Source organism: Zingiber officinale, chromosome 6A (genome assembly GCF_018446385.1).
Source record: "Zingiber officinale cultivar Zhangliang chromosome 6A, Zo_v1.1, whole genome shotgun sequence".
Taxonomy (NCBI): Eukaryota; Viridiplantae; Streptophyta; class Magnoliopsida; order Zingiberales; family Zingiberaceae; genus Zingiber; species Zingiber officinale.
In genome coordinates, this window is record NC_055997.1 from 45,137,687 (window position 1) to 45,163,434 (window position 25,748).

The 25,748-nt window shown below is 36.0% G+C and overlaps 1 protein-coding gene across 6 annotated transcripts; it reads right to left on the bottom strand.

Annotated features, from left to right (window-relative positions):
* Positions 1 to 13,087: 13,087 nt before the first annotated feature.
* On the bottom strand, positions 13,088 to 25,548 carry LOC121996334 (casein kinase I-like). 6 transcript variants are annotated; one of them, XM_042550270.1, is made up of 14 exons: positions 25,223 to 25,548; positions 25,103 to 25,143; positions 24,589 to 24,658; positions 24,353 to 24,501; positions 23,782 to 23,877; positions 23,628 to 23,698; positions 22,475 to 22,536; positions 22,293 to 22,356; positions 22,122 to 22,206; positions 21,918 to 22,044; positions 21,702 to 21,787; positions 21,561 to 21,621; positions 20,825 to 20,952; positions 13,088 to 13,606 (listed from the first exon to the last, which is right to left on the bottom strand). In XM_042550270.1, the coding sequence occupies exons 1-14, from the start codon at positions 25,296 to 25,298 to the stop codon at positions 13,550 to 13,552; spliced, it is 1,173 nt and encodes a 390-aa protein (XP_042406204.1). In that variant the 5' UTR covers positions 25,299 to 25,548; the 3' UTR covers positions 13,088 to 13,549. The 6 variants fall into 6 exon arrangements, with proteins under 6 accessions (XP_042406204.1, XP_042406201.1, XP_042406200.1 ...); XM_042550267.1 differs by having other exon boundaries at positions 13,088 to 13,614; XM_042550266.1 differs by having other exon boundaries at positions 20,821 to 20,952.
* Between the last annotated feature and the right edge of the window lie 200 nt (positions 25,549 to 25,748).

The window sequence follows — 25,748 nt, forward strand, 5'->3', positions numbered from 1 at the left end:
CGAGTCTAAATCTAATTTACAACAAGAATAAAATAGAAGGCACGACGCACAGGTCGTGAATCAAAATACAACACACACATCACATGATGGCACGCAGGCCGTATTATGAATTACAACACAAATCCAATCACATTGGGTCTTTTTGGGTCATGACTATCACCAAATTAATATATAATTCAAAATTATATATTTTCATAATTTTCTGTAATTATTTTTATAATTTTTACAATTTTATGAGTAAATTTTTCCCGGCGGTCCCGTTTAGCGTTTTCAGGCGCAATCGCGGAACGAATCCCCTTGCGGGGCCAGGGGCAGTGCCCCTCCCCGCGATTTAACCATCGTGAGGGTTCCTTTGCGATCTAACAGTGCCTAAGCCCGCTGTCCCAAAAAATTTTGGGATGAAACTTTGCCGTTTTGGAAAATTCTTCTCGGTAGTTGAAGCCTACAAGTGCCGAAACACTTGTGCTTCGCTTCTACGAGAAAAATACTCATAAAAACTCTAAAAACCATAAAATACAGAATATCACAGAACTGAATTTTTTTCATAAAAACAAAAACTAAACTCGTACAAGCTTCGCACGTGGCTCTGATACCAATGTTGGGTCTTTCGGGCCGCGAAAACCGCTTTTTCGTGTCGCGGAAACCCCGAAACCCCCTAGCCATTGGATCCGTGTGAAGAAAACTTTTGAAAATACGAGTATGAGTTTCAAACTATGATCTACAGTAGATCTACAAAGGGAAAAACTTTTATACCTTCGAAGCGAAGCCCTTCGCTATCCCGCAAGTCCAAGGTACGCCGGATCTCGAAGTTGTCAACGTAGACAACTCTCTAGTGATATCCACACGAACAAGAAGTGTTCTCTAACACTCAAGGATGGAGAAGAAGAGCACCACAAGTGTGCTAGCACTTTCTAGGGCTCTCGGATGGGATTGGAAAGAAAAATAGAGAAGATGAAATACAAGAACACTCTTCTTCTTCTTCTATGTGACAATCACTCTATTTTCTTTCATGAAACTCAAAACCTCTCACCTTGTTTCTTCCTTGAAACTCACGGCCAAGAGAGAGGAGAGGGAGAGGAGAATAGCTAGAGGAAGGAGATGAAATGAATGAGACTCATGAATGAAAATTCATTCCCCTTCATTCACTTGTGTGGCCGGCCACATGAGTAACTCCCACTCATTTAATGTGGCCGGCCACATTAATGGGAATGGAGGCTTGTAACCTCCATGATGTGGCATACCATGATGATGTGGAGCATCATCATTGGTCCACATCTTGCCATCTCACTAATGATGTGGCAATTAGTCAAGTCAAACTTGACTCTTCCTCTTCCTCTCAAGTCAAGTCAAACTTGACCAAATCTCTTCCATGGTTGATCTAATCTAACCATTTGATTCAAGCCAACTTAATATAATGAATCTCTTAATCCAATTTGATTCATCAAATGAATCTAATCCTATAGGTTCATCCTATGAACCTAATCTCCATCCACTTGTTCTTTGTGTGTGACCCAATAGGTTCTTGTAACGTTGGCAATGTTTCTAAACTCCTTTAGAAACATAAGCAATGAGCGGCATCTAGCAACACATCATTGCTACCCAAGTTACAAGAAATGTTAAGATCCAACATCACCTTGTGACTACTAATTGTGACTCCTCACAATATATGACATTGTCCTTCTATCCTAGACATCTAGATTGATTAATGTGAGGCATAGACCGTGTCATCCTCTAATCAATCTAAATCTTGAACTCCAAGTAGACTCACTCGATCAAATGAGCTCAACATCTCATGTTGACTCATTTGGGCATGGTCATGCACTTCGTGGTCTAACTCTATCAAGAATACTGATGTCGCTCCCATCATATGGGAGGGATAGATCCCATCTACATCATTCACATCCCTCCGCATAATTTGTTACATACCCAGTAATCTCCTTTATAGTCCACCCAGTTACGGGTGACGTTTGACGAAACCAAAGTACATAACTCCTTATGTAGGGAACCATGGTGACTTCAGGTCTAAGGACTATTAGTCATACTAATAGCCACATGAGAAAGTATATGACACTCATATAACGATCCATGATACTTTCTCATGGCGGGTCATTCAGTATACATTCTCCAATGCATACCCATGTGTCAACTTGATATCTCTATATCCATGACTTGTGAGATCAAGTCATCGAGTTGACCTACATGCTAGTATTATTGCATTAACATTGTCCCTGAATGTTAATACTCGACTAGGAATGATTAAGAGTAGTGTTCCCTATATCATCTCACTATCGGTTCAACTAACCGATTGATATAGGTGAGAACCGTCTACTCAAGGACGTTATTATACTTAGTTTATTTGACACCAATACAAGTAAGTATAATAACCAAAAACCAAATGCCTTTATTTATATATAGAATATGATACAACAAGTCCAAAATACAATCATCAAATGATTGGCTCTAAGGCTCTAGCTAACAACATTATGGGCTCCTTCTTATTATGAGTGTGTAAGTCTCCCTATGTTTAAGATAACGAATGTTCATTAATTTAATTGTGTTACTAACAACTCACTATAATTAATGTCTTAGTCCAAAAGTAGTACCACTCAACCTTATTGTCATGTCAGACTAAGTCCTCCTGCAGGGTTTAACATGACAATCCTTATGAGCTCCTCTTAGGGACATTCTCAACCTAGATTACTAGGACACGGTTTCCTTCTATAATCAACAACACACACTATAAGTAATATCATTTCCCAACTTATCGGACCTATTGATTTATCAAACTAAATCTCACCCTTTGATAAGTTAAAGAAATAAATACTAAATATATATGCTTGTTATTATATTAGGATTAAGAGCACATACTTCCATAATAACTAAGTTCTAGTTCTTTTATTAAGTCACTATAAAAAGAACTTACCTAACATGGTCTTACTCAATACACTTAGAGTGTACTAGTGTAATTTATTAGTCAAGATAAACTAATACCTAATTACACTACGACTATTCCAATGGTTTGTTCCTTTCCATCTTAGTCATGAGCAACTGTTTATAATTTATAAAGAACTGATAACATGATCTTCTGTGTGTGACACCACTCACCATGTTATCTACATTATAAATTAATTGAACAACTACACTTAACAAATAAAATGTAGACATTTGACCAATGTGATTCTTTTATTTCATAAATAAATGTTTACAAAAGCTAGGCTTTTAGTATACACTCTAACATTTTTATCATTGTTAAGTAGAATTTTGTTTACCCCATTTTTGATGTGATCAAAAGGGGGAGTAATGAAGATTGAGTCTAGGGACAATTTTTGTACTTGTAATTTCATTTTTTTTACAAAAATTATAATTACTTGTTTATGGTTTACCCTAACTTAACTTGGGTTTGATCACATCAAAAAGGGGAAAATTGTTAGTATCCCAAGATAGTTTTGATGTGATCAGCCAAGTCAGGTTAGGTCCTGTTAGTTTTTAACCCTGTGTCTAAGTATGCAATAACATAGGAGCACAGAAAGTCGACCGAAAGACATAGCTAGCGAGAAGGACATCACAGGAGAGAGCCAACGAGCTCGGTGCATATAAGGGACAAGGTGCTGCGAAAGAGTACGCGGGCGGACGAGAAGGAGGCACGAGGCATTTCCGAGGGACGAGAAGCTGGAGCAAAAGATTGCTTGAAGGCCAGAAGTTGGGTACGAGTAAGCCCTATTCTGGATGGCCGAGATCACCTAAGTGAGCGAAGCTGGAGTAGAAGACCCAGACCAAGGCGAGCGAAACTAGAGCGGAAGACTGGGATCATCTTGGTCTGAGAGCCCGGATCCTAATTGTTATCCGGATCATGTCAAATGCAATCCGTTGTGATAGGGGTAAAGTTTTATCCCCCTCCAGACGTCTGTAACCCTTCCAGGCACCCCGACTAAGGCTATAAATATAGCCCTGGTTCCTGAAGCTAAAACAGAACACTTGTAAACAACTTCTTCTATCTAGCTTTGCTTTTTGAATTCTTTAATTGTTGTAAAGAGGTTTCTCCACCTGAAAGAGAATTTAGTGCGCTTTTCTACTTTTATGGATTAACAACCTCTCTGATTGTAACTAAGTAACACCCTTCATGCCTCTTCTTATTAATTTTAGTTTCTTAATTTTTATGCAAGTGTTTAATTAAGCTATAACACTCGAGGAAGGTTCATTTTATTTTACAGGGCTATTAATGTAACGCCCCGCCCCTTCCTGCTCTAGCTGACGGGGGTTACTTATCTTTTCTTCTTAAACAGCGGAAGTCTTATCTATAGCATATATATTTACTTATTATTTATTTTTTTTCTTTTCTTTAAACCTTTCTTTTTCTTTAACACATCATCATCAACTACCTATCATATGAGTCACATAACATGCTTAACATAAACTTAGACCATGATACTAAAGAGCATGATGAAGTGTCATAGAGTTATAAAGGAAACAACATGAACATAATTCTTTATTAATTAAAAGTAGGTGTTCCTCTTTAGCCAAGTCACTACTACACACGTCCTTCTTACCCCTTCCTGCTGCTCCCTTAGTACATCCATTCTTTGCCTTATCTGTGGTACAAGGAAAGTAAGCTGTGAGCACTCAAGGCTCAGTAAGATCCTTTCCTACTCACAAAAACCCTATAGCATAAATAAAGCTTCAATGCATAAAGCATAAAGACAACTCATCATATCATGTATAGAAGCATCATATCATAATAAAATCATATGGTATCATGGCATATCCTCATAAAGTCATAAAGTGCATTCTAGTATAACATGATCATGATCATAACATATCAAAACATAATCTTAAGGTTCATCCTAACATAACATAACATAATTATAGCCATCATGGTATATCGTAACATAATCATAATGTGTTATGCAAGATGACTTTTAAAAACATGATTCATGCAATAATATATATATATGCAACATGTCCTTTGAAAACTTATTTCATACATACTTAAACATAATCATAACATGGTTAGGGCCCCGGCTTGTACCACTTACATAAATGCGCGCGTCCTATGTAGGTCCAAGGTAGCAAGTCTTGAACCCTACAAGGCATACATAACTAGGGCCGTTTCTTAGTCCATCGACCTAGGGGCACTTAGGAGTCCATCCCTAACGAGGCCCGTTTCTTAGTCATCGACCCCGGGGCGTTTATAGAGCCCACCCTTGGTACAAGCCATATAAAGTAAAGTAGCATGTCATACATATCATGGTTCTTATCATTTCTTGCACATCGTATTTCTTATCATATCATACCATATAGAATTTTGGGCACACAGCTCATCATAATGGTATGTAAATTTTTGGGCACACAGCACATCATAAATACATGCATAGTTTGGGCACACAGCTCATCATAAATAGCATGTAAACTTGGGCACACAGCTCATCACATATATCATGCGTAAATTGGGCACACAGCTCATCATAAATAACACACAGCATAGCATAAGGGTTTCCATCATGTATAGATCATAAGTGTGCATAATTAAACATAGAAGCATAGCAATCTCATAAACATGGCATATAAGATACATGGGAAATATAATTAGATTTCTAACCCTAATGTCTTATAGTGGCCGAAACATATAGATTGGGTTTTAGGTAAAAAAACTCCATATCAACATGTGAACCCAAAATAAGTATCATTTCCTATACCATAAGGAAAACATCATAAACATGTTTAGGTAGAGTTCTAGGTCTCTTAAGCTTACAACTTATCATGGCCGAATCTTATCAAACATACATTGGGTTAAAAATTATCCTTCAAGCTTGTGAACCCTAAACAACTTTCATAGCAAATATTTCAAGGAATAACATGAGCATAGTTGAGTTAGGTTCTAAATTTCCTAATCCCTTAAACATGATGTGGCCAAATGTTATAGAGCATGTAATTTAATTTCCATGCAACAACAAACATAAGAACATTAAGTTAGTTTCATAACATTTCATCAAGGAGGTCATGAGCATCTTAGACTTGTTTTAAATTCTCCTAAGCTTCAAAACTAAACATGGCCGAACCTTCATGGACATGAAATAGAGTTCAACTTAACATACAATCATGGGCATTTCATAATAGTTTCATATCTTATCTTAGGGAGATCATGACATGCTTAGTTTTAAATTAAAGCTCTCCTAAGCCCTTGGTTCTACCATGGCCGAATACTCATGAATCTAAGTTCTACCAAATATTTTAACATAGAGACACGATATAAATCCTTATCATAAAATACATGTTACAAGAAGAATATCAAGCATATCAAATTTAGATCTTTTCATTCCCTAGGTCCTTCCTTTGGTTTTATCTTGGTTGGAATTCTTCATGTTGTTTTCATAGATTTTTATGTAACCGAATCTTCATAGAACAACAAGAGCTATTGTACCACAGGTGAGGGGAACTTACATCCTTTCGCTTGTGGTTTTCCCTTAGAGAGAAAAGTGTTCTAGGTGTCAAGGAAGGAGGAAGCTTCTTCTTCTTGTACCTCCTTTTGTTTCCTTTGCTTGTAAGGGCTAGAACTTGAAGGCTTCTTCTCAGGAATTAGCTTTCTTGGAGAAGAACTTAACTTAGCTATTGGAATGAGGAGAGGGAAGTTTTCTTGGTTCGGTGAAGAATGAAGAAGGGAGAAGGAGGAAGAAGAAAATGAATTTAATCCCTTGTTTTTCTTCTCTAAACCTATTTATCCCTTTGCCAAATGAAACATGTCCTCATCCATTCCCTCAACTCCTCTTTTCCCCCACTCCTTTAATTCCCATGAAAATAGAGAGAGGGAGGGAAGTAGACAATCTCTCTTTTGCTTGCTCCTTTTCTTAACCAAGAGGGAAAGGAAGGTAAGCAACTTGGTTTTCTCTTGCTCCTTTTTGCTTAGTTTTCTTTTCTTCTTTAACTAAATTTTTCATTCCTTTTTATCCAATTATTTCTCCTTATCCTAATGGTTATCAACCATCAATTTATCTCCATCAATTGTGGGAGGTTCAAGGTTCAATCCTTGACCTCACCTCTTCTTATTCTATATTTTCTTTTGTTTTTATTTTTCCTTTTTCTCTTATTCTTCTCATTTCTTTATGCTCTAAGGAAAATAATATTCATATACCTATCATATAATTTCGTGGGTGTTACAATTAACACCCCTCTAGCCGGTCGCTAACGGTCCTAACAGTATCTACTTTCAGTTATTTTCTACATTACTTGTATTTCCTTTACCCTAGATTTTTTTATAAATGTCATAGGGGGAGGGTAAGGATTAATGTAGAAAAATAACAAACAAATTTGATCATGTAAAACAAATACAAAACAAACTAAGATCATTTGTTTGCTTTTTATATAATGTCTCAATATTTTTTTTTTTCTAACTTTAACACAGGTTGTCATTGCATCAAAAAATGAGAGGTTATTGGTGCAAGTTGTACTAATGATCTAACTTAGGCTTTGGGTTTCAAGTTAGAGTGCTTTATGGTCTAATTACTTTACCAAGTGTGCAGGAGTTGACTGGTCTGAAGGACCTGACAACAAGCTGAAATCCAACTAGGTTTGTGTGACACAATAGCTATGGGAAGTCCAGATAGGTCCGATGGACCTAATATCTGGCAGGAAGTTTGGTTGGATCCATGGGACCTAACAACCGGTAGAAGACCAATTGGATCTGTGAACCTGATAACTGGCGGGAAGACCTGGTGGGTCAAAGGTAAGTCAAGCGACTATAGTAGGTAAGTGGAGGTAAGCAACTAAAGGAGAGATCCAGTGAGGATACATTCTCGGTTAAGGAAACTATAAGCGTCGGTCCAACTTAGGTCCATTTGGAAAACTTAAATTCAGACCTTGACTAGATCTTGGTCTCGAGAAGACAGGATCTAATTAATACTATTTTACTGAATTGGGCTAACTATATTTTGTAGGATATACTTATTTATTACTGCCCCGAACTAACTCTTTTTTACAGAAAAGAAGGCTGGAAAAAGAGGAGTCTAGGCATTCGGAGTTGGTCCGAGTGCCCGGACTAGCTCACCCGAGTGGGTGTCGCAGGCACCCAGGTGGTCCGGGCCCCCAGAGTTAGTCCAGGTGCCCGGACCAGAAACTCATCCAAAAGCTAAGGTGGATCACATCGACTGGCTGAGCCACGTCGATTGGCATGGTCTAGGCGCCTGGAGGGGTTCCAAGTACTCGGAATGGGCCTATATAAGGGCCTTTAACCAGCAACTTCAGAATATCAACAATTACTTCTTTCATATTTAAGTGCTGCTCTGAAAAGACTCTGACGATATCGAAAGGCTGCTCAGAAGTTCGAGGAATGAGAGACTTCATTTTTCTTTTCTGTTTGTCAGTAACTTTGTTATTTTCAGTTCCTGTACTCAACTTTTGTAATATTTTTACAAACTAATAGTGATTGCCCAATGAAAGCACTCGATGAGTGCGGGCCTTTCTTCTTCCACTACATAATTTGCTCTCGATTTTGAAAAAAATGTTATCCCCCCCTCTAGCGTAGTTATGGTCCTACAGCATACGCTGCATTGAGTAGTCCTTTGAAGCATGTTTTATATGGTTAGGGTTTGATGATAACATGTGGATATGTTTTCTAAAAATTTTTGGTGGTTTATTTTCTCTTATCGTATAGTAGAATTGCACATAAGTGTTGTTGAGTCAATTGATGTTTCACCATTTGACTACTTGATGGTTAATAATTACACTTCACCTAAGGGTTATTATAAAAGTTGGATTTAGTACAATAGTCACGAGTCATTTGGTTCGACTAGTACCATAGTAACCATAGGGGACCTTTTTCCCAACATCTTAGTTACTAGATCATGCTCGGTCTGTGATAGCTTATTTGAAAAAAAATTAAAATCCCATATAAGAGGAAAAGGAAAGAAAAGAAAATATTTGAGTAAAAATAAAAAAAATGAAACATATAAGAGTGAAAATAAAGGGATTTAAAAAATAGTTATCGTGGTGGAAATGATAAGATGCTCCTTTGAGACCAAGTTAGATTACTGAGGAAATATTTATCTATTTCTATCAATACTGAGAATACCTTTGAGACTTAGCGTTGGGAAGAGGGGATGAAACTCACGTATGACAGATAAGTGTCTAACATTGAAATCTTTCGAAACACGACTGAATAAAATCTTGACTAGAAAGTAATTTGAAACTTGAGGGGTAAACCATGCACTGTGCACGTAACTAGCATGTAGGCATGGTGAAACTAATTGAATGCTTGCACTTGGGAGTGATACTATATTATAAGATTTAATGAGTTCATTGAAGTTAGGAAGAATGATATTCAAATGCATCCTTGATGTTGATGTTTGCTTGAGGACAAGGTTTGGTCTGGGGATTTTGATGTGTCTATTTTATATAGATATTTTTTATTAGCTTTGATGCATTCTTGACCAACTTTGCATGCAATTAACTTATGGTTTCATATCATAATGCTTTATTTCAATGTGTTTCTAGTTTATGGTACTGTTCTTGTGTATTTCCTATGTTAGGGCGTGAAATGGAGTGAAAACATGGATTAAAGATCAAGGAAGGAAGCTCCAAAGGCTGAACACGGGCGGTTGTGCCCAGTGGCACACCCGTGTTCTTATCTACTGCCAAACTAGAGTGTCTATGCCTAGTAACATGGGCCATGTTCTTCTCTAGTGGTGAAACACGGGTGCCCATGCATAGCGGCACAAGCTGTGCTCAATCGTGCCTCAAAGCAGCAGCGCCTGACATGGGCGCCCATGCCCAGTAGCACGAACTGTGTTGGTGTCGGCCCCCTTGACTATTTAAGCTCCTCACACCAATTTTGAAGGGGATCTGATATGGAAACCGTTTGAGGGTTCCAAGGAGTCTTGAGAAGGAGATCCCAGCACCATCCATGCCATTTGGGCAAAGGAGCAAGGCCAAGAACATCTAGGAAGCGAAATCTTGGATCAAGTCTAAGCCTCTTATCTCTTTTCTCTATTTTTTTGAGTTTGTAATCAGATTTCTAAATCGTGAACATGTTTTGTGATTGGCATACCATGTTTATGGGACAAACTTTGAATTCTAGAATTAGGGAGTAGCTTCTTGTAATATAAACACTATCTCTTTAGATCTAAGTATGTTTGAATCTTCTTATTTCATGATAATTGTGGTCCGGATCTACTATGTTATCACGATCTCGATGTCAAAATCACAAGATTTGTATCCATGGGGGAATTGGAGATGAATCGAAAGGAGAATCTGACCCTCCGACGCATAGAAAACTGAGACGTGGAGAGTCAACTATGAAAGTATATCGGTAAGTTACGAGGAACCCTAGATTATCATAGAACTTAATGGATTAATCTTAATTCATCATCACATAGTAAGAGAATGGTTATTTAGTGGTTGAGGGGTCTCGTGACAAGGTCCTACTTAGGTTATGATCTCTAACTTAGTCCACTCTGAAAGTAGTCGATCATTTAGATTAGACATTAGTGATGTTCCAAAAGTTCTCACTGGTTACATAGGATAGTCTACCTACACAAATCAACATTGAGTATAGGATTCACACATAGATCAAGCATTTACTTTAATAGAAGTGAAACCAAAGTCCTAGAATCGCTCTTTCTCTGACGAATTGCTTACTTTCTATTTTGCTATTATTTCTTTGTTGCATTGTTATTGCTCTTATGTTGCATTACTACTGATTGAGTGGGTCCCATTTGATTGGACCATTACTACATCTTTCCTTTTTGAGCATTACTGTCTCTCTCTTTCTTTTCTATTTTCTCTTTAGCTATTGATCTCTGTGTTTGTGACACGCTACATCTTTGATTTAGTCTAGATAATTGAATATGTTTAGTAAGCAGGCATTTAGTCATCAGTCCCTGTGGATTCGATCTTTATTACTTGATGACCCGACTGTGTACTTGCCATTTGATCACCACCAATAGGGCTTGGCTCTGATGGTGGTGGATGGATGGAGGAGTGTTGGGCCATAGGTGATCATTGTATCAGAGGTTGGATAGCGGAAGAACAAGATGGAGATCCCTCTTGTGGTAGGCGACGGCAAGGAGGGAGGAAGAGAGAGGTGGATGAAAAACCTAACACTTAGGTTTAATCTGTAGTGTATATTTTTCTCTCTTCAGCCCGAGTTTATATAAATCTCTTAACGAGTTTGAATCCAAATCCAAACTCATATATAGTAACACGTTAACCCAATCCTCCAACATAAGTTTGGTTCAAAACTAAAATATCTTGGTTCAATAACCAAATCATCTTTAATTAGAACCAAACTATTTTGGTTCATAATTAAACCAAAAAGAGCCTAATTCATCAACAAAAGACATGGTTCATCCTCGCTTCTATTTCAATAAAATATTTTCTATATTTTTCCTTCATCTGGTCCAACTAGACTCAGTCTCTCTTGATCTGAGAATTCAATTCTCAAATTCATTTTAAGTTTCTTGGATAAACTTATAGTGTGTGTGATCCAATAGATTCCTAGTTATGTCGGTCATACATAATTAACCATTAATTATGAATAGATCATGAATAACATCTAGTAGTACATCTTGATCCCTAATTGACTGAAAAATCAATAGTTGATTTCTGAACCACTTTTGAACCCTTCAGCAGCTACGATGAGTTGTGTCTCATTCCTTTCACTTGTCTTATACCCACTTAGTTCATGACATGGTCTATATGTCAGTCCTCAATAGGCTGACTATGTCATGCCTAGCCTAAATTATATTTTCTCGTCTTATAGATTCAAATTACTCAGACATGTGTCCAAGAATACCATACTCTTGACATGTTATACTTTGGCCAAAGATTTTGAGTAGCAATCCTGACAAGTGGTCATAAGGTATAATCTCCTTATGCATAGAAATGTGAATCATCTGTGGACTATCCAAACACCTTTGGGCACTTCAACTTATACCGATCATTCCAGGTCCACATCTACAAGGAGATGCATGTTTATAATGTCAAAGTATAAGTTTCTATGACCAATATGACTTACCTCAAGTCAAAGAAAACTTGCACTCGAGCTGTAATAAGATTTTCATTGGCATATCCAAATATGTATATAATCATATGATGTCTCATAGTAGGTCATTCCAATGAACTAATTATCGTTAACTAGTATTCATATTTAACTCTTGACATCCCAATGTCTCTGGCCAGTAAAGAGCAGCTGTTTGGTTAAATCAATGAGTATATAACACGTGCTAGTTTTTCAGAATCGATAATATCTGAACTCATCAATTTATCGACTAGAAAATATTTTAATACATTCATAATTATATATAGAGAGATACTTACTAATTATGATCCAATTACAAATTCTCTAATGCTATAAATTATATTATGGATATTTAGTAAATAAAAGATTTCTTCGTAACTCATCAAGGATGAGGTCTAGTACACATCATATTTGTTATAGAAGTTTACTTTTATTGTCTCTTTTAAAGTAGCTTAGAGGTGATGCACTTGATATGTTGTGGGTTGTGAAGTAAAAATGAATTGCTGAACACTGTCAAGCCTTCTTGTTAGTGTCGGATATCTATCTTTTATTTATTTATTTTTTTTAATCCATGTACCAGCCTTCTGTCCGACTAATGCTAAAGATGGATAGCCTTCCTCCGGTTTACCAATGGATCAATCTAAAAGAACGAGTGGATCCTAAGTTCCTAACACGATGGCCCATCCAGCATCATCAATAATTCGAGCATCGCAGAGTTCACCGCAGTACGTCTTATTGCTGTGCTGCGGATATCAACTATTTATTTCTGCTCCATGGTTGGACAATTTGATTGATATCATACACCCACTTAAATTGAATCTTATATTTGAGTTTATATTATTTGCAAAAATCGAAGAAACAAAATCAAACAGCCCTATTTTAACCCATAAAAGGTAAACAAGAATTTGAATATCATCGTTTGGCCTTGAGAAATACGGTACAAGACGGAGTAATTTGTTTAGACAAAGTCTTGCAGTTCAACCGACTAAATCTAACCCATACTTTATCTCAACCGCGTTTGTAAGTGGCTAGCAAACTGATATATCTGTGCTGATTTTATCCCTAATAATAAATTGCCACTAGTATTCAACTCGGATAAGAATTTTGATAAAATGTCAATTCAGTGATATATATACAGAAGGCTTCTCGTGTCAGCCTGTAATCAAGGCTTCAAAAATGATGGTTTTACGAGTATATAAACATAAGAAATTTCTAAATTAATATCAATTTGCATGGTTAACAATTGATGCGAAAGAGACGAGATGGAGAATTCTTTGATATACAAGAGAGTATTGACGAACATAAAAGATGTTGCTGGGAGTTGTCGGCACTTGTTGGTTATTTCATTTTCTCACCGTCCAACATTTAGTCTTGTGTGGATTCGTGATACTTGAGGATAGATCTCTTCTGAAAGTATGTCTTGGCTCCATAGAAATTGTTTGTACATTTCTCTGGCCATTTGAAAGTTTACTAAAAATCCTCAAGACGGCCTATGCAATTTGACTCTTGGATTGATCCACGTCTGAGACAACCATATTTCTGCTACCAGAAACAGCAGCTCCCCTTGAGCACTTGTTTGATCGTCCCAAAGAAATTGAACTGGAAAACTAATATGTATGCATTCAAGATCAGAAATTACATTTGTGTAAAGAAACAAAAAGGTCATATGAGAAACCATCATCTATTTTTTACTAAGAAAACTAACAAACTTACAAGATATGTCCTAGCAATTATAACCTCCGTAACAGATTAAACATGATAAACTTGCATAATCAGAAAAATGAAGTTGTAGACATAAACCTCAATAAATATGTAAACTGGAGTTCGTCTTTATACATAAAAATTTGCAAACAATTCTGAAATTGTATAGGCAGGTCACTGGAAGCACTTCAAGAAGTTCAACCATTGTAAATTTATTTAAGAGCATCCTAATCTTAAAGACTTAAACAATGGTCAATTTAAAATGAAACCAAAAAATCATGATTCTTGTGTTGGCACAACTTAGAATATTACTCACAAGACATTCATGTTAACTGTGTGGCAAATCTAGCCCACAAGGAGTTTTATTCGAGTTAAACTAAGTGATAAAGCACTCTCATCCAATGACTACAGCAGTTCAAGCATTAGGCAATACTTGCAAGAGGTTAGAAATCCTTTGTGCTGCCTATTCTCCTCCACGTCAAGTGTGTTGGTGTAATTATGCCCTAAGTAATCAACTTTGACAATGATTTTGATGTGTTAAGCAAGGGTTTTGAGATAGGTTTACTTGTGCATTTGATGTGTGTGTTGAGTTGTGTAGGGGACTTGACAGGATGAACACAAAACTTATGGAGCTTATGACTTGACTAGGTCAAGTGTGGATAATGACTTGGCCTGACTGAGTTAGTATGCTCAATGGTTGGAGGTGCATTGGAGTTGGAGAAGGATGAATGAGGCCTCCGAGGAACCATGAGACAAGAAAAATTGAATGGGATTGGAAAGGTCATAAAGGTTAAGTTCGCACGGCCAAGTTGGTTGGCTCGATGACCCAAGGTTCATAGAAGATCGGAGAATAATGAAATGAGACATCTGTTGTATTGCAAGACGAGAAGCATCAAGATGACAATGTTAACAATAGTTAGGAGGCGAACTACATAAATAAAGTGAGGGATGACATGTAGAACGAGTCGAGGGGTCAATGCATCCGAGAGGCTTAAGTTGGTAAAAGGTGACTGCGCTCGTCCCTAGAGCTCCTGTCAACCCGTCCTAGGATCAACATGGAGGAGATAAATCATGTGCGATTATTAGCCCTTAGAATAGTGATTGTCACATAAGGGAGGCATTTACCTCGACTATGTCGAAATTCAAACCCCGGATCTCTAGTTAGCAGTACCTCATGCGCTAGCCATTAGACCATCCCGAGAGGACTGTGTCCGAGAGGCTTAAGACCTGATGGGAGATTGCTTGAGTGACAAAAATCAAATTGCAAAAGGTAAACTCTTGAATTGTAAAAGTCAAGCGACCCATATTTTGGGTTCAAGATAACTTGACTTAGGCGAGGACTAAACCAATAAATTAATCGAAGTCAATGATCCAATTAGAAGGTATTCTCGCAAAAGAGTCAACTCAAGCTTAATAGCTCGCAAACAAAAATGTTCTTATGAGTTGAGATGGCTAGAGAGTCGATTGAACAAGTTAAATTGACTCTGACCATAATGAAAAAATGGGGCAGTCTATTTGAAGTTGGCATCAATCTACTCAAGTAGTCCTTGCTTGGGACAACAATTGGCTAGTGTCAAGCCAAGTCCATTTAGCGATATGTTAGCAGACTAAAGGAATCAACTGGCCAAGGTTATATAAGGAGAATCACCTGGTGAACTCTGAGCAAAATTATGATATTATTTGAGCTTCCTTGTACTATTTCATAGCCTATATTATTTTCTTGCTTGTCTTTACTTGTATCCATCTTATGATAAGACTCGTGTAAGAAGTTTTTCCACCTCCAAAAGAATCCAAAGAGAAAAGATAATGGGACATTCAAGATTAACTCACTGAAGAGTCATAGGTTGTGGAATAGGAACGAGAATTCTAAACCACATTATATCAGTTGCATTGCATTTTATGTTTCTTTTCACTTCAACTATGAGCATTTGTAAGAGTAAAGAAATGTATTTGCAGCACTAATGTTTTATTCATCAATTTTATAAATTGTTTGTAATTGTGTGTCATTTTCTGCATATGAAGTCACAAGCATATGCAGAGTTGCATTAAAACTGACAACAGTAGTAATTGATTTTGTAATTCATTTTTGTAGAATTTAACAAGAAAAAAAATAAAATCTCTCTCTATTTCCTAGGTAGCCTCCTCTAGTATTATTCATCACTATAATATTACACTTTAATCCATGTAATATGTCATACTTATTATTAGACTTCTAGTATTTACATTTAGGACTCTAAAAAAATGTGGAACCGCCACATTGGCGGCCCCCCTAAAGCCGGTCCCACGGATATACATTTAGGACTCTAAGACTCCCAACAAACAGGCTCAAAAATATTATAAAAATTCAACTTGTTATGGAAATGCTCAATCTTATAATTGCTTAAGAGCATGTTTTACAAATGTACTAGTGCATCATTAAATTGTATTAATGATGTGAAAATTTTATTGGATTGTACAGTCTTTCTTATAAAGTGATAATCAATCTTTATATATTTTTCCTCCTGTGCAACAATAGATTAGAGGCATTGCATGGCAGTTTAATTGTCATATCATAACTTCATAATTTTTTTAGAAGCTTGCCCCAACGAGGTCATTGACTCTTTAACAAATAGAAGTTCAGATAAGATAGAGTCAAAGTCTTATACTCCATTTTGCACTCACTCTAGCTACAGCAATAAACTTTTTTGCACTTCAGAAATCAAATTACCTCCTAGAATGACATGATAATATGACATAAATCTTCACCTTGTCAACATAAGTATACCCCAAAATCTAAAGGAAACTTAAATCCTAATACTAAAACACTTTCATGGTCATTCTCATAAATCTTATTTCTATCAATGTTAGTATACCTAGACTTGCCCACAGGCTAGGTCCATAATCATAACCGAGTCAACAGGCTCGTCACCTGTTATTGAATCGGGATCACAACCATCCCATCTAGAGACCGTCCCATTATGGTTTCGGCCCATAATGAACTGTTGAACAGGTGATAACCAATTCACTAATATTTTTTCAAAAAATATTTTTTAACTAGTTCAGATTTTTTTTCAATCAATGAAATGAAAGTATCTCATTTAATAATATTCATAACATTTTAATGGTTTTAATGGTGTGATTAAATATAAACCAACCCATTGCTTTAAACTTTCCGATGCGGGACTATTCTAACTTTTTTTGAAACTAATTTTTCAATCTACTTGTCTTGAATTTTCTAATATGGAACTATTTCACCTTTAACTCATTCAATTTATTAATCTCATTTAGCTCTCTTAATAGTTCAATCATTAACCTTATTCTATTTTTTTTTAATCCATTCAACACCTAATTTATTGAGTTTATAGAGATCAATTGACATGTATAATATGTTTAATAATAATTTGCCAAGAGATATAATTTGCACAATCGAACATACAAAATTAATCAAATGACATCATTTGTGTGATATATATATGCCTCATCACACTAAAATATAACAATATTAATGTTAGATAAAAAATCATTAGTATATTTATAAACCCATTTAGCCTCATTGACTAGCCTTGGGGATAACCGGACCGGTCCCACGGAATTTTTTCACCGGCCACCATGGTAAATCGAAAAGCGCTCACGGTAAGGGGCAAAGAAGTCCAACATCCTTTGGTTGCGCATCCCATTTGGAGAAAAAAATTTACAAATTCACCATAGCGAGGATTGAACCGCGGGTGTCTAGGTGACAACCTAGATGCCCTGTCGCTGCACTATAGCCCCAGGGTAAAAAAAAACAATGATATTTAAGGGGGCAACTAGAATTATTTGATGTTTTCCTTTAATATTGGTGAAATAGATAGCTAACCAGATTTTGATATTTTAGGATGGTGGTGACAAAAGACCTAAAGTTATCCCATCTACTCTATCATAGCAAAGGAGATTCTAGCTTGTTTGATGTCAACCAATGTTGTAGAATAAACATTTAGTTCTACAAGTAATATCTTAGATAAAAAGACAAATCTACTTTGGTGGCTGACTCTTTAAAAGCTCAAGTGCTACTTGATTATTAGACGAGCTAAAAAAATACACAAAGAATGCAATTTTTAAAGAATGAAGTAGAAGATTTTAATATCAAAGGAACTATCCCTACAGTAATGGGAAATAGAAATGGAAGTGAGTAAACAACACCACTTTGTAAGATAATAAAGGTAAAAAAGTAAATTAATTACATGGGTTTTCAGTTCCTTTTATCCTAAGGAGATACATAGGCAACTTAAAAACTTAAATAAGTTTTAAAAAAAAATAATTTTTTTCCATATTTATATTTTTTAAAATATTTTTTAAAAAATAAAATATAAATAATAATCTTGAATCATCATGAATGGTGAACCAAAACCAACGGTTCCAAATCATGAACTATATCCGCTTTTGAAGATTAATGTTAAGGATTGAGATTTTTTGAACCGTCGAATTAGTAGTTCTGAATCATGGAACCGTCAATTTTGAATCATCTATGGTTGGGTCTAAATATACCCAAAGATCTAAAGGTAATCTAGATCCTAACGCTGAAGATCTTTCATGAGCGTTCTTTAACTACAATTGAATTTTGATTCCAAATGATCATGAAATGAAATCTCAAGAAACAAATTATTCATGCTCACTGCTAAAATTTTAATAATTTAGTTTCAATAATTTAGTTTCAATTATACCTTCCAAAATATATTTATGGCTTCCCTTGTCAGTTTGAAATTTGAGCATGTAGTAGTGATTATCTTAGTTGCCAACATACTCGTTTCCACGAAGAGCTTAATACCATATTTCTGTTGAATAATACTCTAAACAAGCAGCTTCATCCTCAGAAAATATCTCATGGCACCTAGATCCCTGGTGTAAAAGTTTTGATAAAGATAGACTTTTGGCCTCAACATCCATACGACATAGACCTTACTCAATGATATGAAACCACCTAGATAATAAGAGAATATAGTTCCCATATGATGAAATATCTAATCTGATCACAATGAACTAAAGGAAAACATAACATAGACCTTACTCAATGGAACTATTTCAGACTATCAATAATGACCATTCTCTGTCAAAGCAACAATCTTGGAAGGTTATGTGGTGGCCTACTTGATTTCATGATTTACCTCTTTACATATGATTGTGGGGTCGGCCGTATGGAGGGCACGGGTCAGTGTATGACCTTTTGCAAAAACAATCTTGGAAGGTTGCTCTATATATATTAATTTTGTGAGATCACTATGGGGAAGGCAATCTTCAATCAATGCCACTAAAGGTATAGCTACTAAGCTAAGAAATAATTGAACTAATGCAACCTTAACCATAAGTGAAAAGGTGTTCAAGTAATCTACTCTATTGACCCAAGTGTATCCCTTAGCCACCGACCGAATCTTCAGTTGATTAACAATGCTAGTAGGTGATATCTTTACTGTGAACATTCATTTGCAACTATGGACTTATCAAAGAGGAAGAGGTACCATCTCCAGCATAACATTAAAGTGGCATGCACGTCTTGGATTATATTTGTTTCCACCATAAATACGGGAGCTTCTCTAATACAGTCTTAGAAATAGTGAATGGAGGCAAAGAAGAAATGAAGGCAAATAGATAGTAGTAATGTAGTGAGTAAAAGTAGAACTACAAGTATTTTTTTTCAAAGAGTGATTCAAATTAGAGTTTGAAACTGAACATAGGTGGTGTTGGAAGAGAAATGGAATCTCGTGGATGTCTATTATAGCTCCTACATAATGAAGGGTATGGTGTTGATGATCCTATAAAAAAAAATAATATAATGGACAAAGATGTAGAAACTAGTACACCTCAACCACAATCTAAGTAGATAAGGTATCTGAAAACAATAGAATCAATTCTATTAGTGAAGACAAATTCATAGAACACAAGAGAGTAATTATGATGACTCTTCTACAGGTAAGGGTAAAACATATGCACTTAACTACTACTCTAGTGATATATCTATACCGAGAGTTGCAAACCAGTCAAAACAAATACACTCAAATACCTTAGGCAAGAAATAGATAGGATCACTCATAAATAATTAAGGGAACTAGACCATAGATAATTGAAGCCTTGGTTTTGATGGAGTTGGGAGCAACAATTTGACTAGAAAGAAGAGCAGCGAGGTTGTGTATAGGTTGAGCTAAAGAGGACCTTTAGCACAATTAAGCTCACGACTATAGAAGGGACTCATCCGTGGTAAAGCCATCAATTTGGGTTGGGTCCATCAGAATAGCCTGCCGTGCCAAACAATTTAGGTGGTTTAATTGAAATTATATCAACCTATTTAAAAGCAGCCCAGCATGGGTTGCGAGTCCAGACGGATATGCCCGTGATGGCTTGGGTTGGCCCGTGGATTAAGAAGAAAAAAAAAATCTAAAATTAAAATCTAAAGTAGAAAACTCAATGGGTTCATAGGCTAGCTTCCATAATTTGCGACCCAAAGGGGGGCCTCATGGGCTAGCACACCTAACCCGCAACCCGCCTTGGGTTAGGTTGGGAATTTTCCAACCCACACTGGCCTGTTAGATAATGGTTTTTGATGGGACAGCCTTAACCCGTCTGATAGCTTTAGTGCATAATTTGCTCATAATTATGCTCAGGGGGATGTCAATTTCCCAAAGATAGAAGCCTAAGCCACCATTTAGTGCATCATTGTCGAGGACAACATTACTAAGGAAAGGGATAGGAAAGCTCACATCTTCAGTGCCACACAGTGTTGATGGGCTCTGGATTTGTGATGCCACACAAGACAAGTTCACAACATTCCATAGAGAATAAGATTCAACATGAGATTATCAAGGAGATCATCTCTTATACCATGTATATATCACTCATTGCTATTATATTCACACTTAAATCCCTATCACAAATGATGTATATAATTAGGTCCCTATTATTTATATTTACATCCCTAAAAATTTCTAATTCAAAAAATTCTTACTATTGTTTTCCTTTTGTATTGTTGGATATAATAAGACCTAGCTACTTAAAAATACAAGATAGTATGGCTAAAAGAATACTTCGGAATACAACTTTAATTACTAAATGAAGAAAGAATAAAAAGAATAAATAAAACAACAAAATCACCGGCGCATCCTTACTGACAGATGGATCATTAGCTACTGGAGCATTCTGATTTGCCAAGCTGCTAACATATGCAGTTGGAGGTGTGAGTTCTACACGATGAGAAGGATCTACTTTAAACAAATCACTTGCTCGCCATTCCTCACAGCCTGGAAGAATAGATAAATTGTTCTTTAACATGCTAAATGATCAAAGGGCATGTTAATGAGTTTTGCAAGTGATGAGGAACAATTTAGTTATCAAGTGAAAGTTAGATTGCATATGCTAATAAAAGAGCATGATAGCAGAAAATTAAAGAGACTAAAGATAGACTCAAGCAAGAAATGGTAGGGGTCCATACACATCAAAATGATAACAGCTAAGGCAATTAAGAGAGATATTTTGTATCGCATATTTAAGTATGTGCATTAGTAATATTTTTGTTCAAATGTGTATATCCTCCAAAGATGATGGACAAAGCATGTGACAGTAAATACAAAGAGGAAGATACGGGCAGGCACACAAACATGCACGCATACTTTTTTTTTTTGCGTTTACATGTGTCAGTATATTGACGTGAGCATACATTTGACCTGTCAACTGTAACTCTAAGTATAAATATCAGATATACTCAGTAGGAGCCTAGATAAGCAGTTAAGTGGGAACTCATACTCGAGAGCGCATAGGTTTCTTAAACATCAGTCTCTTACTAAGATCTTATAATGTCAAAATTGGTGCAAGGGGGGTTAAAGTAAAGAATCCAAACCATGAGAGTTACCTGACTGCTTAACATTAGTGAAAGGAGGAACCATGTCAGAGCCTGTACCAGCACCAAGACCCTAGATAGTAGAAAAGATTATCACTTATCCAGTCAATTTGGTAAAACAGAATAACCAACAATATCATCGAATGCACTGACAATAGCACGTGGGGGGGCACCAACTATTTCTGACTGCTGTTGATACTTCAATATAGTCCAATCAAATACATAATCAAACTGAAAACCTGCATTTATCATTATATACAAATAATTACAATTCGACTTGATTTCTAAGCATTTACATCTTGATTAATCATGACATTCTACCATCAAGAAATAATTACAAAGTTTGACAAAAATGGAAAGGAAACGAACCTTCACGAAAAAAAAGTTCACGAAACAATTTCTTAATATATGCATAATCAGGCTTATCATCAAATCGCAATGAGCGACAATAATGGAAGTATGAAGCAAACTCGAAAGGAAATCCCCTACACAAAGCCTAACAGTATGTGTTCAGTTATAATAGGTGAGAGATAATAGATATTTCAAATTCACCAAATGAATAGAGGGGCTTACTTCAATTGATGTGGCAACTTTTTTCTCACTAATTTTCTCATACTTCTTCTTCTTTGTTTCGGCTCTAAGACCTTGCCATGGTAGGCTGAGAGAAAAAGGCAAAGAAGTAACAAATTAAAAAAAAAACATAAAATATTTGAGAGATAGACAAGGTTGACAAAATGAACAAACCTTCCTCTTAGAAAGTACATAAGGACATATCCGAGGCATTCTAAGTCATCCCTCCTACTTTGTTCTTACCACGACAAAGATAACCATCAGAATCACGATAAGAAGAAATAGGACTGAAAAAGTTATACGAGATACTAGAAAAGCTTATACAAGTAAGCTTAATTAGAGAATATTGAATATACCAATGCCAAGATGAGTGTTCACACTCGCATATCTTGCTGTCCCTGCCAAGTTTTTGTTCTCTCTGCAAATAATTATGAACATCAAAACAAAAGAAATAATTTCAAACTTATAAAAAGGCATGATATTTTATTAGATTTAAATTCAGGTGATGTAAAAGCATGACCTTATCGAATTCAAAATAATAAGATGCACCATGATTACACTTAAATTCAGATGATATATTTGATTTCACATTTTGGTTCTCAAGAAATTAAGCATTGACTTTATAATGTGTCATCACGTATAATTCACTTCCTAATATTGGCATGTTTTTCTACCAAATGTCTGATTCAACATGATTGATATGTATGATATAACTTAGGTATGGACTACTTGACTATAAAAGATGCATCATGGAAATTTAATTAAATAATAGTATTTTCTATACTTCAAATGTGATAAATGAAACTTAGAATTCCCCTATGTTCTATTTTGTATGATGGCCTTTTTTCCTCCCTGATATGTTATATCCCCCTTTCTTGTGGCCTTCTCTAAACTTTCCTAATGAAAATACTAAGTGTAAAATGGATATCCTCAGTTCTAACCACAAGAGTACTTGCTTTACATTAAGCAACAAAATGAAAAAACAAAAAAAAAAAAAAAAAAGAATTCCTTCTGTTACAATATTTCCTCGAATTGTTGCCACATTGCAAAATTAGCATCTTATAAAAGAATTGGCAGAAATTCTGTGATTAACTTTTAAGGATAAAATGACAATCTAATGATCTTAGAAGCGTCTAATAATGGCTTAGGTGATTATATCTTCACAGAAGATAAAATCATAAAGTGGGGGGTCATCCACCTCTACACATGAGGTGAACCTCTCCATCCGCCCACAACCACAGCTATAAGGATACAAGCACATCACTAGTACAATCCACCTCAACACATGAGAGAAACTCCTCCATCCGCCCACCTCTATACATGAGGTAATCTCCTCTAACAGCCCACAAACACTCACATCACAAGCACAACCCAAGCACATCTCAAGCACACAGACTAGCACATCCCAAGCATATCTCAAGCACACGGACAAGCACATCACAAATACACGGTCAAGCACATCGCAAGACCCACGAACATAGCCATCCACGGAAGGTGATTATATCTTACCTATATGGAATATGTCGATGAGTTGAACTGTCCCTATACTTCCTGGCTAGGCCAAAATCAATGACATATACCTAGATGGAAATAAAGAAATAAAAAATGAAAAATTGTTTAAAAATAAATCAAGGGGAAAGGTATAAAAGAATTATGGATATACCTGGTTAGATCGCTTTCCGACACCCATAAGAAAATTATCTGGTTTAATGTCTCGATGAAGAAATGATTTAGAATGTAGAAACTCCAATCTATTAATCTAGCACAAAATAAGAACAACAAAGATCACTCTATTACTCTAGAACAAAATAAGAGAAAACAAAAGTTAAGAAAAAAAATGGTCTCTTGTTTACAAAAGAGGGCATAATCTCTCATAACTAGATATTCAATATGACAAATATGAAAAGACATTATCATTGTAGAAATAGGCCTTCACAGCATACTGCATAAAACAATGTATTTGGGTGGAAGAAATAGACAAGTGTAATTTAAGTTTGTTGATAAAAAGAAAAAAATATGAAAGGCACCCATGTGAAATTAAAAAAATTACAAAAATGAAGAGATATACATATAAGGGTAAATGTTAGATGTGAAATCTCACAAAGGAAAATCACAAAATAAAAGCTACTGTAGAAAAGAATCAGGATAGGCAAAGATTTAAATTAGATTGTCCCCATTGTTAAAAAGTACACTAGCTTGTGAAGTCAAAAGGAGAAAGCATGGCCAAAACATACCATCTGATCTGCGAGCATCAGAACAGTCTTTAGAGAAAGTTTTTGGTTGCATAAGTTGAACATATCTTCAAGACTTGGTCCTAGTAAATCCATTACTAGGACATTGTAATCACCGTCAATGCCATACCATTTCACATTTGGAATTCCAGCTATGAAATGACAAAAAAATAATGGATAAGAAAGTTGAAAAGTAAACGAAACTGCCTCACACAGAATTGATATTGAAATATCCTTACTTCCTCCTTGCAGAACTCTGTAGATTTTTGACTCGTATAACAACTGGGGATGCTTTGTCTTGGTGTTTTCCTAGTAAGAAGAATTGGATGCATACTGAATATAAGAATTTGATGAAAGAGGATAAAAGTGTCACCCAACTGCATCCAACACACTAATTGAGACATCTGGCATCATCACGACATGTAAAAAACAACATGAAGACAAAACAAACAAAAAAAGGATAAGAGTGTCTAAACGGTAACTCCAATAGATACTAGCACCAATATCACAGAAAGATTGTGCTCCTTCCTCTTGTAATTAGGAAATCCACAAAGCTAAGTCAAGGCTAATACAGAAAATCTCTAGCAGGTCGACAAACTCGTTGTAGTCCCCTCTGGATAATTTGAACTAAAAGAAAAAACATAATATGGAAGAAAAGTAGCAAACGTGATAGCAAGCCATCTGGGAACACTCCAACGTGTGAAATAAATGAGAGCATAATAATAAGAACAGAGAGGTAAGATTTGTACTCACGAGTTTAATAGCAACTTCCTCATTCGTCTGGGTATTAGTACCTACAACCAAAAACATAATCGGTGTTAACTCCCTCAAAAGCTCTTGCAAAGGAAACACAGGAGACGAAGCAACACCGACCCAAATATATCTCCCCAAAGGCACCGCTTCCAATCTTGCGACCTATGCGAAACTTGTTGCCGAGGCGAGGCTCCATACGAACACCGGAAATACCAGCAGGCAACCCAAGCAAATCAGAGCAAGAAGAGCCGTGACCGGTGGCGCTTAGGCGCACTATATCAACCAATAACAGTTGAATGCTTCTAAAAATCGATCCCCCGCTTGAGATGGAAATTACTAGGTGGATCGGCGCCTAAGAATTCAGTTGCAGCATCAATCAGAACTAATTAGGGTTTTAGGAAGGCGTTAATCCAATCATACAAAGTCTAGTAAACAATCACTGCTAAAAATTTAACTTGCTTAAATAATAATAGCAAAAAACTATCAAAATAATATTAATAAATATTATTAAAAATTAACGAGAAGAAAAATATATATTAAATATCTCAACTACGCTGATGATTTAGGATTTTCAGAAAAGCGCATCGTTAAAAAATTTAGGCATCTTTAACAACCGCTAATAATAATAATAATAATAATAATAATA